Source organism: Numida meleagris, chromosome 1, assembly GCF_002078875.1.
Source record: "Numida meleagris isolate 19003 breed g44 Domestic line chromosome 1, NumMel1.0, whole genome shotgun sequence".
Classification (NCBI taxonomy): Eukaryota; Metazoa; Chordata; class Aves; order Galliformes; family Numididae; genus Numida; species Numida meleagris.
The window spans coordinates 127808873-127827699 of record NC_034409.1 but is presented as its reverse complement, the minus strand read 5'-3'; the positions used below and the strand labels follow the sequence as shown (position 1 = coordinate 127827699).

At 40.5% G+C, this 18827-nt stretch overlaps 1 protein-coding gene across 3 annotated transcripts in view; it reads left to right on the top strand.

The window, feature by feature from the left end:
• The window catches only part of LOC110405967 (cohesin subunit SA-2-like), a 56990-nt gene that overhangs the window by 29954 nt on the left and 8209 nt on the right, over window positions 1–18827 (top strand). For 2 of the 3 annotated variants that reach the window (XM_021411869.1, XM_021411886.1), the window contains exons 14-26: window positions 4053–4160; window positions 6051–6159; window positions 7002–7119; window positions 7967–8070; window positions 8499–8591; window positions 8697–8786; window positions 9752–9955; window positions 11342–11418; window positions 12409–12496; window positions 13379–13456; window positions 15344–15436; window positions 16158–16326; window positions 18089–18240. In XM_021411869.1, the coding sequence (XP_021267544.1) occupies window positions 4053–4160; window positions 6051–6159; window positions 7002–7119; window positions 7967–8070; window positions 8499–8591; window positions 8697–8786; window positions 9752–9955; window positions 11342–11418; window positions 12409–12496; window positions 13379–13456; window positions 15344–15436; window positions 16158–16326; window positions 18089–18240 (1483 nt within the window). The remainder of the gene's footprint in view (window positions 1–4052; window positions 4161–6050; window positions 6160–7001; window positions 7120–7966; window positions 8071–8498; window positions 8592–8696; window positions 8787–9751; window positions 9956–11341; window positions 11419–12408; window positions 12497–13378; window positions 13457–15343; window positions 15437–16157; window positions 16327–18088; window positions 18241–18827) is intronic. The other variant, XM_021411878.1, reaches the window with a different exon arrangement.

Sequence of the window (18827 nt, the reverse complement as noted above, 5' to 3'; positions counted from 1 at the left end):
ATCTAACAAAGGCGTGTGCTTTCTCCTCTGCCTTCTCCTTTTTTTTTTCCATCTTTGCAGATTTTTCCTTTTCTAGAAGTTAACTTTCAGCAACTTTCTGTCATCTAACACCTCTATTCAAGAACCTTTATATCTGTTCTGAAATCTTATCTTTCCTGTCTGATGAACTCACAAAAAAACAAGGAATGCCTGTCTCCTGTGGTTATATTTCTTAGCCAGAACAGAATACCCTACAGCACCTTTCTAATGTGCATCTTCCTGTCCTCTGTCACAGCCATGGAATCACAGCACATTGCAATGTCCTAGTCCTATTCTAAAGTGCATGGGGAGGTATTCTTGTTAGGTTGTAGTATGGCAGCCACATTACTCTCTCTCTTGTTGAGCACCAGAATGCTGTTTTGAAACACATGCAATGACAGCAGGATGGAAAGAAGGAAATAACATTTTTCAGTATGAAAATCAGCTAATGTATTCTGTTTTCTCGAACAGAATGCTATCGAGAGGTGTTTTTGGATGGTAGTGCTTAATGCAACAGTAACAATTTTGCAATGCATTTGCAGATTTGTGTATTTAACTAGAATTCATTTTAAATGCAAAATAAACTAGCTTTTTTGAGGTGCTGTACCTTGGATTACCAGTGTCCCTGTAACATGTGCCGAATCTTTCCCTGCCTGATCTTTCCTGTCATTAAAAGCAAAAAGAGCAAGGTGGTAAAGCTTTGAAAAATGCATCAGGTGTATTTTTATTTTGTGATTTTGATTGTTTTCCATGGTATAAGCAGTAGCACACACCGTGACAGGTGATTCCAGCAGTTGTGTATGGTCATGTCTCTTCCATGCAGTGAAATGGGACAAAAGGCAAGACAGGAAATCTTTCAGTTGGTTCCATAGGCAGAAAAAAAATGAGTCTGTGATGTCTCTCTAGAAGGTCCCAACTTCTCTATGCTATGTTCACACTGAAGCGCAGAGAAAATGGTGTGTCATGGCATTGGTATGTGGAAGGCCATGCCTGTTTATTTTTAGGCACCTAAACACTGGCAGGCACTTCTGGTTTAACCTTTATCTGTTGCTTGGCATTCTGAGAGCTGTAAATTTTCAGCAGTGTTATTGATGTATTTAAAGTATTCTTTGAATGTGTGCTTATTGGCTTATGTATGTAAAAGGAAAGGCACTGATTTACTGTACTTGTATTACTGGTAGTTGTAGCAGTGTAGCCAAGTGTTGCTACTTCCAGAGGCAAGTAAAACTCCCTAAGCTCTCACCTGAGTGGGAGTTTTGAGTATAAACCTCATTGTCTCACAGAGAATAGTGGTTTAACAGTATGTAGAAAGCAGTGATAGTACATGCAGGTATTTCCTCTCATTCCATTGCTTCTGTGCTACTAGAGACTGTTTTGTAAATGGTCAGAGCTGTTGCAACTGACCTGCTCTTGCCTTGAGGAGAGTAGAAATAACACTGCTGCGGACTAGTGTAACTGGGGCAAAGTCCTAGCCTCTTTGAAGACAAAGTTAAAAACAAGGAGGTTGGAATTTCATTTGTACTGGAAAGGCAAAATCTGTAACTTCTACCCAAAGAGACTGCAGGCATGCTGCTGAGCACTTTGCCTAAATAGTTCAGATAGCTCAAGGAATATTTTTAAATTAGAGACACACGCATTTCACTGTCTCTGTAAATGTGCAAAGAAGAGGAAAACATGGCCTATGAAGATGAGTAAATTCAAATATCATTGTATCATTAAGGCTGGAAAAGACTTCTCTGATCATCTAGTCCAAATGTCAGCCCATCCCCACCATGCGCACTGGCCATGTCCCTCAGTGCCACATCCACGCGGTTCTTGAACACCTCCAGGGATGGTGACTCCCCCACCTCCCTGGGCAGCCTGGGCCAGTTCCTCACTGCTCTTTCTGAGAAAAAATTTTTCCTAATATCCAACCTGAACCTCCCCTGATGCAGCTTGAGGCCATTCCCTCTTGTCCTATTGGTAATTATCTGGGAGAAGAGACCGACCTCCTGCTTCCTCCCCTGCCCTTGCTACAACCTCCTTTCACGTAGTTGTAGGAAGTGATAAGATCTCCCAGAAGGCAGTAAGGTATCCCAAATGTGCACATGTGACCGATGTGTTCATATAGGATATTCCATTTAAACATACAAAAAAAAATGAGGGGGTAGTCTAATGCTGGAACAGATTGTCAGAGAGATTATGGAGTCTCTGACTTTGTTAATATTCACAACCACAGCAACCTGCTGTAGCTGACCGTCCTCTGAACAGAGGGTTGGACTAGGTGACTCTTCATCGCTTCTGTGCCAGCACACAATAGATAACAGTGCATTTACACTGAAATTTCTTCTCTTTCAAACTTCGTTCCCTAACATTCATGGTATCTCAAGACACACCAGTGCTTATTCAGAGATGCTAACGCACCATATTACATCTTTCAGTATCTCATTTTTAAGAACAATAAATGCATTTTTACACTATTTCCCCAGTTCTGTAGATGGTTGAATGAGAATCACGTGAACATTTTCCTTTATGCTGATTACATGATATCTACATATACTCAGAGCTCTTTCTATTTGTTCTATTACCACAACTATATACTCAAGAGAACTGCATGTTAAAAGAGGCTGCCAAAACCTGCTGGAATTTCTTTTTGGTTGAGGGCAAACATTATCTTGCAGAATTGACCCATCAGTTTTGGAGGTAGACTGTCAGCACTTACATTTAAATACCTTTTTACTGTGTCAGTGACCATTACAAACAAACTCAGAAAAACTGTGAAAGATTCAAGTGACACATGAGTAAATACATAGTAAAGATAAAATTCATGAGGTTTCAACTTCCGTAAATGAGAGGTTGTTGGCTTTGAGAAATGAGTGCTTCCCCTCCCCATTTCTTTTAATTCCTAGCCTTTGCTACAAAAAATATTTTTAATATTTTTAAACCCCAGTTATGCTCTTACCTAATGAGAGCTCACTTCATTTCAGTCGGGTTTGAGGATAATATTTTGGGGCCTTTTGACTTGTGAGGTTGCTGAAGGATTTGCTAGGATTGGAGACAGATGGGCAGGCACAGGAAGGGGTGCTAATTTTCTAAAGGCATCAGTCCCACCAAGGGGAAAGTACAAATCCTCAGTTTTAGAAGCTGTACTGGATTGCAGCTGTAAGTAGTTTTATACTGTCACTAGTTGAGAACTGATCGCTGCAATAAATAAAAAGTCTTCCACCTGGCTGCAGAGAGCAGAAGGATCTCATATGTTGCTGTTTCATTCTCTCATGTAGTTTAGTTGAATGATATTGCAGCAGAAAGCAAGCAGTTTGAAACTGTGACTCTTGTCTTGATCTTCACTTCTCTGATATTTCCTCTGTGGATTATTCAACCTTGATGCTTCAATTTCCTGTTTTGTAAGCGGTTGATAGTAACACCTTTACTAACTCCCATAGAGTGTTCTAGGTTTATTAGTTGGCGTGTGGTGTTTTAAAAATCTGTAACTAAGTGGCTGTCAAAAAAAATTGAGATTTTCAGTGTGTTTGGACAGAAAGGTTGCAGTCATAAGCATGTTACCAAGTATGTATTCTGATTTCTTTTTATGTGTGACTCCATATAGGCCTAGTGTAATGGAGTACAAGTTTTAAGATACTGTACTAATGCATTTTGGAAGAGCTTGTTCTCCACGATGAAGGCTTCTTGTTATTTAATCTTCTATAACAATAATCTAAGCATAGATGCATCATTTTACTCTTTGATCATTATTACTCTTCTTTTTTTTTATCACGGCCTCTAATCAACCTTAATTATGCTTTAACTTAATATTCTGTCCATGCGATGGGCCTAATTACTCATGGCTTGGACAGACCTCAGTTTCTCTACAAAATGAGTTAAAAAATGCTGCCATTTCCATTTGATAGCTTATTTAGATATGTCCTAGAAAATGTTAGCTATGTAAACAAGTTGCAAGGCTATGGATCATCAGGTCCAATAAAACTGGGCATCTCATTCATTGTATTCTTTGCAGATAAACCTGAACTATAACTTCCGTTGTTATTTTTGCCTAGGAACTGCGAGGATGCGTTATCAGCTGAAGACTGTGAAACCTTATACCAGTTTGTTTACACCACGCACCGTCCGCTTGCAGTAGCAGCTGGGGAATTCCTTTATAAAAGGTATCTCTGTCTGCCTGCCTACTTCTTGCATATTCTCATTTGTTTCAGAATGAAGGTGGATTTATTTAAGAGGGATATTAAGCATTCATTTTTTCTGCTGGAAGCGTATACCGCGAGGATAGTAGATTTGCTTTCTTCTGCTGAATCAGAAGAGAAATGCTGTCTGAGGGTAATCATTTGTTTCCCCAGTGCTCCCCAGTAGGTATGAGAAAAGTTGTAAGACTAACACAGAGAATATGAAACAACTGACTGATCCACAGATACCATCCTATGTTGAGAGTATGCTTCCTTTCTTCTTTCTTTTCCTGTTGCTTTCCTTCTTACGAGCTAATTCATCACCTGGCATCTGCTGCATTTCCATAGTGTCGGTGATTAATCACAAAAATGGCCTCCTCTTTTCCCTTTGGAAGTTGCCTTATACATTGTAAAGGCTTTGAACAATGAGAGATGCAGCAGATTAAAAAGCCCTCCCAATTTTCTGTCAGGTTAATGAAGTACAGGGTATATCTTCCCCAGGAGTAACTCTTATAAATGGGCTTCTTACAACAATGGTTGCATGAAGCGAATGGAGTTGGCGTGCTAAAACGAGAAGAAATAAATTTTCTGTCTCTGTGGCTGAGGGAAGTAATTTTATGTTACAAAGAGAAATGAAAATATAACTATTCAGGCAAGACTTTTGTGGGGAAAAATTCAGAAACAATGATTTGTGTTTTTCGCGCATGCCGAACCTCCTCGTAGCTGCCTGTTCCTATCTGGCTGAACTGCTGACATTCCCGAGTTTGTGTTGCCATTCCAACAGAAAGACAAAAGAAGATTAATTTCTCTTTTGATGAATCTTCTATCTCATCTGCTAGCGTTTTCTGCTTGACCCAATATTCTATCATAAATCAGCTGTTCTTCCTCCCAGAACGTGGCTGTCTTTTGCCACTAAACTGATTGCCTTCATAACTTGACTTTTTATTCTCAGCTTCCCTGTGCAGCATGGACACTCTGACCCTCTAAACCTCTTCCTTGCTCTTTGCCCTGTTCTTCTCTCTGGCTCTGGTACTAGTACAGAAATGTCTTTTCTGGCGTGGTAGAGACATTAGTGACAACCTCCTTTTCCTAGTTACACTGATAAAAATTTCAGTACAGAGAACTTTTTTTTCTTCTTGGTGTATATATGAAATCTCAGTTTCTGCATTTTTAACGTCGATTAGTTACAGAGCTGGCATAAATTATACCAGCAGAAGCACCTTCTGAAAGCATAAGCTTATGCTGACATTGAGTAGTGTGATCCTGCTTTTAAATCCAAGCCATTTGGGCCTGGGAATCTATGGGGATGGCTTTCCTGTATGTGTTTTGGGATTAGCACTTCTTCTGAGCAGTGCATTCGCACTCGTTTAGGGTAAAGAGGAAAATGGAAATATCATATTGCGAAGTTTTTCCACTGTGTTTGTGAAACTGAGCGTGTTGTAAATTGCCTCTTACAAATATGAGATACTGTACTTTCTTTAAGAAGATGTGCAATAATGGTTGGGTAGCAGTATTTTTACTCTGATAACATTTATATTCAGCCTAGAGCTAACCCCTTCTGCAATATGAGGAAATGTCTACCTCAGTATATGTTCAACACTGTGGAATCTGCATCTGCCATCCAGAAAGTTGGCAGGGTACCTGTTCAACTGTCAGAAATTATCTCTGCATCCGCAGAGACAGCAGATCTCTCATAATGGAAAGCAGTCTAATCTCTTTTCCTTTCATCTCCTAAGAAAGTCTAATATGATTTAGAGTAAGTATGTGTTTAGAAAAAATATAGTCGTGGCGCTCTTGAAAGAATTTGTGCTGTATTGGCAAATGAGCATAAGGGGAATGTGGCAGAACTGAACTGACTTCCTTCTCTGTTGGCAGGCTGCTTAGTCATGAGGGAGGTGAAGAAGTTTTGTCCAAAGGAGAAAAGAAGGTTGGAGCAAAGACTGACCAGTTGAAAAGATTAATACGTTTTTTCCTGGAGAGTGAGGTGAGGAGAACAGCCCCTGCACTGTAAGCCTTTTCAATCCAGTGTTGCATACTAAATCAAGTACTGGCTTCCTTGTGGAGGGTATTTCTACCTGTGAGCTCTGCAATATTGGTATTTGGGATGTTCTCACTCTCTAGGATGAGTTGTTAATGAAGACAGAATAGGGCGTTTCTGTTCTGTAGTTTTAAGACTGATTTGCAGCTATGCTAATAAAGAGAACCAAAGCTGAAGCGGCTTCTGAAAGCAACTTCAAGGACTGTTGCCACCATATAAGTGGGTACGTGTCTGCATCTTAGTGCAGGCAGATGGAGGCTGCTGTACCATGGCTGTGTGCTGACTAAGAATGGAATAGTTTTTCTGAGATTTTATCAGCTTAAGTGCTGTACTTTGCTGTTTGGCTTTTGCAGTGGTGCAGACCCATGTCTGGCCAAAGTGTCTCAGGCGCAGCCGTTTTGCATATACGTGTAAAGAATTTCAGACATTATCTAAAATATTAACTGATTTCTTGTCCCAAGGTTGGATATTTTGTTATGAACAGCAATATAAAAGCAACACGGAAACTAGTTTTAGAGAGATTATTTAAATTACAAAGGAAACATACCACAATAAGAGAAAAAGAAAAGCTTTTTTCCTGCTTTTTCTGCTTTTTTTTCCCCACTTACTTGCTTTGTATTAGACTGAAGATGTTTAAATGTTGATTAGCCTCAAATTAAATATGTTTAGAATACTCTGTGCGAATGTATGTTTGAAGGACAGCTTTGTAATTGGAAAAAAGGAGAGGAACATATGAACCTATACTTCCTTTAATGATGCTTCTATGAACTTGTATTTTAAATCCCTAGCTACACAAACATGTTGCATACCTCATTGACAGCTTGTGGGACTGGGCAGGCAAAATCCTGAAGGACTGGGAGTGCATGACCACTCTTCTATTGAAAAATGGTGAAGGAGATGGAAAAGGTGGGTGAGCAAAGAGGTTATCTTTGTCTGAATTAATCTCTTGATGTTGTTGTTGAACTTTGCCTCAGCAAGTTTAGTACCATTCCGTATTGTAGTGCACTTTGATCCCAGATGGATCTTTGTGGCCCCCAAGAGCCACAAAGCAGATGTGACTTGGTGCGCTGCCAATGTGATACTTGTATCAACGTAGTTGTTTTATTTAGTATTCTGTATTTATGTGATGTTAGTTTAGAAACTTTGCGAGAATACTTGTATAAATAAGCTTAAGTAGCATTCACTTCTTTTGTTTGTCCAAAAGATGAGGATCTAAAAATATTGATTGAGGCAAAGTATTTTTGGGCTGCTATTCATGCCTGGAGAGAAAAAGAACAATGTGTTGAGTTTGTTGACATCTAACACATTAAAGAGTTAGTTTTTTTTGTAAAAAATGTTTTCAAGTGAGCTTAAATAATAGTTGTTTTAGTGCAACAGGAGGCAGTTGTATGTCTGAAATTCAAGTTTGCAGACCTAATGACTTAAAGCATTTTGGAGCCCAGAGGAGCAGGTTTATCCTAAATGAGACAGTAGACAACAGGGATAAGCCTTAGTGAAGCTGCATGTGTTGTTGAGATCCCAGATGCCTTAAGAAGTTTTCTTAGGAGACAAATGCTGCTGTGTTCAGTAAATGTAGAGAATATTTTTCTTCAAATTAAATCAAACACAGTCAAAGTGTTCATTTAGCAGCGCTGCATCTTTCTGTAGCATCCTCCCGCAGTTGCCCAGAGAAATGGGTAGGCTTTCCATTAGCTGTTGATGCATCTTCGTTTTTCTTTTGTGTGATGTTGAAAGGAGACTGATTTATTTACAGCGCTGAACGATGCTCAGGAAAGTGCTCTCATCGAAATTGTCCTCGCAACAGTTAGAGAAGCAGCCGAAGGTCATCCTCCAGTGGGCAGAGGTGCAGCCAAAAAAGTCAGTGCGTCTTATTTATTGTGCTTTGATCACATTCTTTTTGCCTTATGTGCTTTGCCAGATAGCATGTTCCTAATATCTTCAGGAACAAAATGGCTTATTTTTGTGAAATGGCACGCTGTCTGTTGACCTGTAGATCTTATTAGTGGTGGATGCTGAAGGGGATGAGCATTAGAGAAAAGCCAATTGAAGTAAGTTACTGACAAATGGTGAACATTTTATCCATGCAGTATAGTTGTCCAGTGATTTGCATCTAATTTGAGGTTAAGAAGAAAATCAAAAAGCATCCGGTTGTCTCCGTGGAAAAATATCTTTGTATGGGCTTCATTTGGTTTAGATAAAGGCATCTAAGTTAACCTTGGATTACATGTAAAATTCCACTCAGATCTAAGAGATTTTGTAATTGAAACAAAATGCTTTATCTGCAGATTCTGTCGGTAAAAGAGAAGAAAATACAATCGGAAGATTGTACCAAAATTACTGAACATTTTATTATGGTGCTTCCTCAGCTCTTGGCAAAGGTAACTAACAGCTGCTCTGTGAATGCATGTTAAATATTTCATTAAAATTCCTGCAGTGCACTCATATCCTGTTTTTTTTTTTTTTGTTGTTTTTTTTCTCTGCAGTATTCAACAGATGCACAAAAAGTGGCAAATCTTCTGCAGATTCCACAGTATTATGATCTGGATGTTTACAGTACAGGACATCTAGAGAAGGTGAATAGGAATTGGGATAGTCGGTGCATGTGCAATGCGCTAAATTTATATGACAACGTACAGAGTTTAGTGTGACTTGGAACAAATACAGGCCTGTTGGAATATAAATAAATGGTCTCATATCTTCAGGAAATTGGTCTTACTCAGGCTTTACTTTTCAGTTTGGGGCTGCCAAAGAAAAGCCTTGTGCTTGTCAATTCAGATGTGCTGTGACCAGCCCCGGTGGGCGATAGTTTTTGGTTTTGTGTGATAGGCCTGCCACAGGATTTTCCATTGTTGGATAGAAAGAGGGTGGGTTATGCTGTGTGTCTAAGCTGGCATCTCTCAGGCGTTTACTACAGAGTAGGTTTCATGCTCCTTGAAGGCCAACTCCCAGCTGCTAGGGGGTGATAGTAACTGAAAGATAAGAATAGAGATAGTATAACTGCTGGTGGGAAAGGGATGGTCAGAAACGGATAGATGGAATCCTTGAAATAGTTTAAGGTATTCTTGAGCAAGGGTGTTTGCAGGGAGGTAAAATTAAATTACTTCCAACACAAAATGTTGGCTGGAACAGAGAGTCAGTGAGAGAGTAAAGTTTCCTCTTCTCAGTAAGATCTTGGTTGCAGATAGGATGTGAAACAGCCTCCATCTACTAGAGGAGACAACTTCTGTTGTTTGGAGACAGCCCTTTCCTTTGGAAAGACATTTTTATTCCCTACCATTGTCTTTATTATTATCGTAAACTTAAAACAGTTACTTCATATTTTAGGAAGATCTAGAGAAAATAACAATGAAAAAGAGCTATAAACCCAGAAAACAAAAGTTGTATCCTCTAGTCTTACCCCTCTGCTCCTTAGACTGGTGTTTATTTTATGTTGGTTGTATGACCTATACAGAGAGATACACGGACCGAGTGAAATACATCTGAAGCATAAGTGGATTTACGTAGATTTTACCTGTAATACCCTTTTTATCACTTGCAGCATCTGGATGCTTTGCTGAGTGAGATAAAAGACATTGTGGTCAAACACTCTGACTTGTCTGTCCTTGAGGCTTCCTCCAGGACTTACTATATCCTCTGCAGTGAAAAAATTGCCATCTTCAGCAAGGTGGATTGTGCCCGAACTCAGCTGATAGATGAGTTGATGGGCCAGCTTAACCAGCTACTAGATGGCTTCTGGCAGAAGGTGAGTGTGACTCATTGTGGAGATAAACAGACTGTTTCCATATGAAAACTGCAGAGGAAGAAATAAAGGGGATTATTCCTTGCCTGCTGTTTCTCTTGTTTGAGTGGAGCAGAGCTTTCAGAGGTGGATTTGTTCCTCTAAAAAGACTGATGGTTTGCGTTTTATTAAGTTGGTGTACTAGCAGGAGTAGAGTGGTGAAAATAATAAGTGAGTTTGTCCACAGCAGCATCAGGACATTTTATGTCTTCTGAATATTCTGGGCGTGGGTTCCACAACTGCAGAATTACTATGCCAAAGATACATTGTACAAGATCAGCTAAGAAGTACTAGGGATCTGCAGGTGATGAGGCTGTTCTCCATGTGGTATGTTTCTCTACTTCTTCATATTTGACTGTACGCAAGATGCCCTTCGTAGTGTGACTTTGGCTGTAGGAGGAAAAAAATCAGTCATGCAGATTGCATAGCTTTGGGGTGTTTGAAATGATGACTTTCCCCTTGAAGGAGGACTGCAGTGTCTCCCTCAAAGTTGTTCATTAGTTCTAAAAAGCAGAAACAGCTGGTGGTGATATGAATAGCTCGCTGGCTGAACCGAACAACAGAAGCCCGCAGCTGATCTGATCAACTGTGCCATCATGAACAGGTGTCATGCCATGGAATGAGAGTTAACACTGGCAGGTTTTTATTGGACACTGGAATATTGTAAAATGTGTCAAGCCAAAAAATTCCCTAACCTCAGATTGGGTTTATTTTGTTGGTCTTAAATAGATACCTATGTCAATGCGGGATAATGTGTACTTACGAGAAATAAGATAAGTGCTAGACCAGGGGATTCTTCAACTCCTTCACAGCGTAATCCATATCTAAATAAAGAGTTTTTTTTTCCTGCAACCCCTCCCTTCTAATTCTTGGTTGTATATACCATCTTCCATAATCACGTAGCATCCTTGTGGAAACTGCAGCAATTGCATCTATGGGAAAGTATTTAATGTATTTTTAGCTATCTTTGAATGTGATCTGGCAGCTGGAAGCAAGGAGAGTCAGCACCATGTGAACAGTTAGCTTTCCAGAGATACCTAGCAACCATGTGAGGTTTCGCACTTCTGCGTTAGCCTAATTGCTAGTTTTACTCTGTTAGCAGTGCTGTAGTTTAGGGAGGCTGCTGTGGTTTTAGTAGCGACAGGGAGACTTACAACATTTTGTGCAGACAACATGTTGCTTTCTTTTCACTGTAGAAGAAGGCATAAGTAGTACGGTTGAAGGTGTTAAGACTGAGGAGAGCTGGAGGAGAGTAATTCAAGCCTTTGGGTTGGGTGGGAAGAGAGCACAGCAGTTACTTTGCCCCGTGCTGGCTAATTCCTTTCTCTTTCCCAAACCTGCACAATTTAGGAAGAAGGATTTTGTACGGATGCAGGAGAAATTTCCCGGATGCACTCTGCTTTGAGAAGAATAGCCGCTTTTCATAAGTGAGATTTTATTTACATAATGCTGTTTTATTTTCCCATATACTTCAGTGTTGCTTTAACAGATGCCAAGCAAGAATTGTTCGTGTTTGTTGGGTTTAGTAAGATTTTCACAAGGGAAGGAAAACGATCCCTATGAGAGAGGTTGCAGGGTTTAGTTTCTCCTGAACAGAGCTGTAGTCTTGGCTTATGGATTTTTTTTTAATGTATTTGTTAGTGAGGTTGGAGTGTCAGCCCTAGTTGGGGCTAAGAAGTGTATGTTACAGAGTTGGGATGTCAGAGTGGACACAGGGGTCCTCTCAGCTGGGTTGTTATGGTGCCTCCCTCCTAGCGGGATGCGGTTGCACTGCCTGACAGTCAGCACCGGTGGTCAGTCTGAAGAGGGTACAATGAGTGCTGTCTCCTTTCCCAGCAGAGCTAGTCTGCTTTGTTTTGATTCATTTGATCTTCTTTTGTTAGTACGTGGATTTCTCAAAGGCTTGATTCTCCAGGGTTTGTTCGCCAAGTAAATTATCATGCAAGATAGTACAGAGTTGGGGAAATGGCCTTCTGCTTCATGTGTCTTTTACTTATCCTGCATGCTAGTGCTGCTCTCTTTTTCAAAGCAAAGCCTACGTTGAGCTGCAAACACCTGAGAATATTAGAAACACTCTTCTAAAGTTTGTATGAAAGAATTTTTTGTTAGATCTTCTTGAGAACTTAGTGACTGGATTGTTGAGGAGGAGGTATAGAAGCAAGCTTTTTTTTCCTCTCCTCACAGACACTGCAGTTTTGTGGCAGGAATGCCAGCTGTAAAGCTCTGGTCTAAAGGTTGCAGCAATTGGCCATGAAAAGCTTCATTTCCTTCCCTGCAGTACTTAATAATTAGTTATTTAAAGTTACTGCTGTACAGCAGATGAAGGCAAAAATAGGATTCATTTAACCTGTTTTCTCAGATGAGATTTCACTTCTTGATTAGCATATCATTGTTGTTTTCTTTTATCCCATTTGCAGTGCCCATGATCTCACCAAGTGGAATTTGTATGACAAGACTTTAAAGTTACTGCAGTTTGAAATGGAACATGGGAGTTTGTCTATTCTGGTGAGTTGTTGAAACTTAACATTGAAAGTACTTTGAGTTGTTGAAAGGAGGAAAATGACAAAATATTAAATAATGCTATGTATCAACATTATATGAGACAGAAAGATACTGTTTCCATCTCTCAATCTGGGAAACTGAGGCTTTAGTATAAAGTTATTGGAATCAGTGAATATGAAATATTATATGAAATAGTTGGGACTGTGAGGATCCCCTTATGGTTTGCATGTAATCAGGCGTTGGAATACCTTGTGCCTGCTGATTGTAAATAGACGCTCAGTGAGAAGAGTGTAATTAATTGTCGTCTCAACTGCAGCCTTTAGTTTGTCTGGTTGCCTCAGTGCTAACACTGACTGTGCAAAGATGGAGGTATATTATGGGATTACAAGGTGAAGTACTCCTAGCACTTGTAGATGTTAATCAGGCCCCATTTTCAGAAGAGAATTTGTAGTTATTTGGCATAGAGTGAACAAGACTCTGCAGCCAGTGTGTAAAGGTAGACTCCTTTAGTTGGAGCATCAGAGCACAAATGTTTGCCTTCTGCTCTGAATTGCCCTCTGGGGGAATCTGCCTTTCACCAAAGACTGCAGAGAAATCCTAAAAAGCTAAGCTAAAGTTAACCTCCGTTATGTGGTTACGCTACTCCTCGTAGTACGTGGTTCTATTCCACTGAACCTGTAAGGGCATCAGATGTATTCAAAAGCAGCATTTTAGTGATGAAGTTTCTCAGTAGATAACGTTTACTTGTGTGTACAGCTATTGAGTTTATGTTGAAGATCTGGATATTTACAGTGCAGGAGTGGTTGATCAAGCAGCAATCAGAATGCCAGGTTTTTTGCTGTCAAGCCTTTCCTGTAAATAAAGGATATATGTTTTTATTTGCAGGTGATCCTGCCAGCTCTCCAGTGCACGTATTTTTCTCTCCTGTGGCAACTAGCTGCAGCTGCAGAAAATTCTGCCAAGGTTGGCCGTTCCACATCATTTTGTGCTTCTAGAAATTGAAGATGCTTTTCTATTCTAAGATAGTCAGGAGACAAACTTTCTGAAGAAGACAATTTATGCATTTTCTTGAGGAAACCAAACTGAGTTGGAGCATTCTCTTTGTCTCTCTCTCTGCCATCCTCCTCTTCCTACCCTTCCTTTCCTTTCTCTCCCCACCTCTTTTCCTCTCCTCCCTTCCCATTGCTTTTCAAGTGTTTATGCCTTTTCAGTGTGCAGAAGAGTAAGTGAACAACAGTTCATCTCTATTTTTACTGCAAAACATGTGCAGCGAATTCCTGGTGCTTAATGAAGGAACTTGTTCCACTGCCAAACTGTTTGTTGTTCTCTTCTTTTACGTGACAAAGAATATTCAGTGAAAACTCCAGGAAGCCCTGTTGCTTTGCTTTATTTTCTTGTTTTACTTGTGTACTATACGAGGTATCACTTTCTTCAAAATTTCTACCTAATTTTTTTTATCAGTGAACTGCCTACCTTCCTGCGTGGCTTTTATATTGTCAAATTCTGCCAGATACTCCAGAAGACATTCTAGCTTAAGACACATAGAGAGGAAGACTCTTTTTTGCTTAGACTGACATATGAATGCATACCTGTGCAGTTTCTCCTGACTACTCCGAGTGTTGCAGTTTCAGTTATTCTGTCCCCTTCCTTCTGGTGCTCGAATGTGTACAGGACAGTGACAGGAGCATTTGTTTTGTGTGAGAAATGCTAGCTGGGAGTTTACCCGTTTGGTGACTGATTCACTATCTATTCCTGTCTCGTTCCATTCCTTAGTGGATGTCTGCGTCTCTCACTACTCTAATATGTTCTGCCTTCCAGTTCAGACACTATTAGCTTGCCTGATAATGGGGCAGGACGTTTTTTAAGTTGGCCTTTCATTATGGAAGTAGATTTTGATTGGAAGCACAACGTTACGGCCCACTCTGCAGGACCAAATCTGGTTATTGGCAGAGAGAGAAGTTCCAAGAACAAAAAAGAATGTTTCCTGGACAGCAGCTCTAGGACTGTTTCTTCCCTGCTCTTCCTCTCATAGTGCTAAGGCAATGTTTTGCCTTCCCCTCTTTTCTTTCTTTTTCTTAGTAGGCTCTGAGATGGATCCCCTTTCTTATAAAGATACAGTTGCATAGCATGAGATCCAGGCCTGCTCTAAGGGCATTCCTCTTCTATTGATTGCTCAGAGCTCAGTGCAGTGCAGCAGCTGGGACCTGGTGAAGGATCAGAAAGCCTTTTGTAGCTGTCTTAAGTAATAGAGGTGTCTGTGAGTGCCAAAGTTAGCAGTGTAGTTAAACTGAGTTCCCTCTGAAGTCAGTAGAAGGAGAGGGAAGAGCAACTCCAGAAGGCAACTCATACGCTGGGTGCTGAAAATCAGGTGGGATGGATTTGAGTTTTAATGACTCCAGTCCCGTCTGTGAAGTGGAAATCATTGTCACTGCTTGCCTTGTAGTTGCTTGGAGGGCTGTTTAAGGGCATAAATGCTCTCAGAACAAGTAAATCTACAAATGAAGAACCAAAGTTTGTGACTTCCTGAACACCTCAAGCCTCAGCAAGCGTGGCAGATGCACACGTACTGCTATTTGTCACCTTTCTGCACCAGAGTGGGAGCAAAAAGTATGCATTTTTATGCACTGACCCTTCTGTCCTAGTTATTGTCCCTGAAAACAAAATGTAGTTTTAAAGTTCATAGCTGCTGCTTCTTGAGATGTCATCCTCTTTCAGTGTCATCAGCTGTGCTTTATTAAATGAGTAGTATCAGCGGAAAAAAAAGTGCAATTGTTGTTTGTTCTAAAATGCTCCATTGAAACACAGTCTCTAAAATTTTTGTCCTGTCACATTTCCTACACATGTTTTTAGAAGACTCTTTTGGCATTAAGAAGAGAGCTGAGGCGTTTCGGTGAGATTTGCATGTGCTTCCTCCACCATAAGGAAAAAGAAGTAAGAGAAAAGGTCCGTGTTCTTATATCACTTAACTGGCATTTGTGCTCGGTCCTTCCTTCATATGCCTTTCTTTCTTTTCATACCAGTATTTCCTTCTGCTGGTTTTTGAATTTTTTTGGTCTCTTAGCAGAGAAAATACTTTTCAAAATGAACAACCCTCAACTATTTATTTGAAACGAAAATTAAAATTATGTTAATTAAAATGCTGTTAAAGCTAGTGCTCTAGTCAAATGTAGATATGTGTCTGCATGAATCTGTCTGCAGAATCAAGGCCTGATTCTGAATGACTCAGTTTGCCATTTGATAATCACTTTTTTTTCTGATTAGACTGATCTCTGTACTAGTTGCTGTCATTCCTTTTTAATGCCTGGCTGTGAGTGTCACTTAAAAAATGAAACATTTGGAGAAATTATCCAATGATTCACATGCTAAAAGGGAGATATTGTGGTGTAATAGAGCACTTCTTCCTTTCCAGGGGAGTTTGAAGATCTTTAGGTGGTGTTCATGCATGGTACTTGTATATACTGTATCCTAAGGTATGGGTTGGGAACGGCTCAGCCATGGCATTTTGTCTTGGGCTAGGGAGAACAGAAATCTTTAGCTTATGAGGAAGAAGTAGGATAGAAACGAGATTCTGACCTGTTGTGCTTGTTGGAGATGCAAATTGGAGTTGGCATGAAAAGTAACATGGTCTCTAAATCTTTCATTGGTTTTTGTTTGCTTGATCCAGGCCTTCATGATACTCTGTGACTGGCTGCTGATTTTGAGCCATCAAGATTCAAATAATAATGAAGAAGCAGTAGGACTTCTGGATTACCTTCCTAGCACTTCACTTCAGGAAAAACTGCTTTTCTTTATCCAAGAACATGTTTTTGTGGAGGAAGAAGAGGGAAGCAAAGGTTAGGTATCTTCATCACTGATGAGTCTACCATTTTTGCTGTAATTTGTTGGTTGCACTTAACAGACCTGGAAAGGGGGCTGATGTTTTTTTTGTCCTCTTTATAAGATTGTTCAATGAATGTAAATTAACTGCTTTGTATTCAATGTGGATTGACCACAGGAAATTACCACCAATTTACTCCTAGCTAGAAAAGGCTGATGTAACGCACGTACAGCTGAGAATGAGTGTTTGACTTTGGTGGAAGAGATGGAGTTAGGCATCCCTGTGGAAAGCCTTGCCGTGTGTTACAGCGCAACTCCGTCGATGCATGGACTGTTTCCAAGCCATCAGAGTGAAGGACTAGTGGATTTTGATGGGGGTGGTGTGGAGTGAGTTTTGTGGGAAATAGCTGTGTGCTTGTTGCGCTGTTGCCTTTTTCAAACAAACTCAGATCCCAAAGTGAAGATGTTATTGCGAAGGCTGGTTTCTTTTGGGAGTGTTTTGAAGATTGATTGTTAGTTCATGGTGATTTTGAGGCTGAGCTCAGCTGTCAAGCTTTGAAAAACCAGGCATCATCCTAGAATACTGAGTCAAACTCTCATCCTTCAGCTGTTCGCATGGAGGTCTGTGTTCAGTTCGGGCACAACATGACTCCGGGTCACAGTGAATATGCAAGAAGCGTTGGGCTGAAATTGCAGCAAGGGGGATATTAGAAGAGGACCCTTAATGGTAAAGGTAGAGATAAAATAGAAAAAATGCTCAGGGAGGTTGTAGTATCCTAGTCTTGGCACTTTTCGAAGTTGGTTATGTTTCAAGTTGCCAGTGTTATGTATCTGAAACTGATAAAGTTTGACCTGTTTTGGGTCAGCTGGCCTTCCGAGTTCCGTTTCAAACCTGTTTTGTGTGACGCTTTTAATTTCTCAGTTCTCCCCTCACAGCATCTCTGTCATCCCGTTGCAGATTTCTTCTTGCGCAAGTGATTTTGTTGTGCTGTGGCTGTGTAGAGCTTGTATGTTTGCAGAGCCGGCTGCTGGTCCATTTTAGTTTTAACTCTAATTTGCAGATACTTCTGATCAGTCACTTGACTTACGTTTGTTCCCAGACCTACAGTCATGCTAGGAGCAGAAACGGCATCAGAATTATAGATCGCATACTGCAGCCTTTTGACATTTGGTAGATTATATTCCCAGCAGTAAGGAGTGTATCGCAGCTCTCTTGCTGCAGAAGCTCACCCAAAGCATTCCCATGGTTGTGTTGGGAGACACTTCAAGAGTATTTGCTTTCTGCGAGTTGTCCAGCAAGGAATTAACCCACGTTGCAGAGGCTTAATGTTTTCACAGCGATGTGAGATTACTTAAGTGCTGGTTTTCTAGCATCTGTGTTATTCTAAGGGAAACAAAACAGAAAACGTGGTTACAATACATCTGGTCTCTTCCATTTTTTCTATTTGTGCCTTTTATTTTGCAGTATGTTTGGTTCCATTCTCTAGCTGTGAGCAGTGTTGTACAAGGAGATTCTGACTGGTGGAAATGAGAATCCCTAAGAAGATCAGAGCAGAAAACGGTGCAAATAACTCGCTTTCACCGTCACCAACTGCAAACTTTGAAATGGAAATGAAAACCTGTGTTTTCTGACATACACGGAAACGAGCGCTAGCATCTGTTGCTTAGCGTGTTGGCTGAACAGCTGAGTCTGTGCTATTCAGATGAAAGTTGGTCATTAAAATTGAGCTACCTTGAATAAAGTAGTAGAACAAAGCTTCAGTGCTTTTGTTTCCCTAGGCCTGACGCAAGAGGAGGAGAGAAAGGACGAAAGCTGCAAACTTGACAACTTGCACAAAAAGCGGAGTCTTCTTGCGGCATATTGCAAGTTAATTGTGTATAATGTGGTGGAGATGACTGCAGCTGCTGAGATCTATAAGCATTATGTGAAGGTAATGTTTTAGATAAGGTTGCTTCTCCTATCACTGCATTTCAGTGCTTGAAGGTGACTCCACTGTTTGTGAAAGACACAGGGTTAATAGTGCTGTGGCTCAGAATCCTCGTATAATTACAGAAGGGCTATAAAATCAAGCAAGATTGAAACGGGCTCTCCTTTTTGCTCTGCAAAGGTCCATCACTGCAGACAAAGAACTGAAAGTTCAGCGGAGAGCGTATCTGTCCGAACATCTGCTCCCTGGTTTCTCCAAAGGGGCCATTACAGAGAAGGAGATTTTGGCTAGGGAGTGCCTGACACTGCAGTGATCAACATACTTCGTACAGCTCACACAGTTTGCATTCAGGTGGCCTGGATTTCATGTGCTCAGGCAGCTGGTTGAGCTTCAGCCGCTCTGAGCTGTGTTTCAGGAGGGCTTAGAACAGCCCAGAGTGGGCAGCTGCCTTGAGTCAGCTAACAGGATGTTGGAAATACCTGAATATGGATATTGATCTTCACTGAGCAAGCTCTGGTCGATGTATAAAACTCTCTAGTCCTCTCCTGAGGAGGTTTTGTTCTTTTGTAACAACAGTTGCAGTTTTTTAC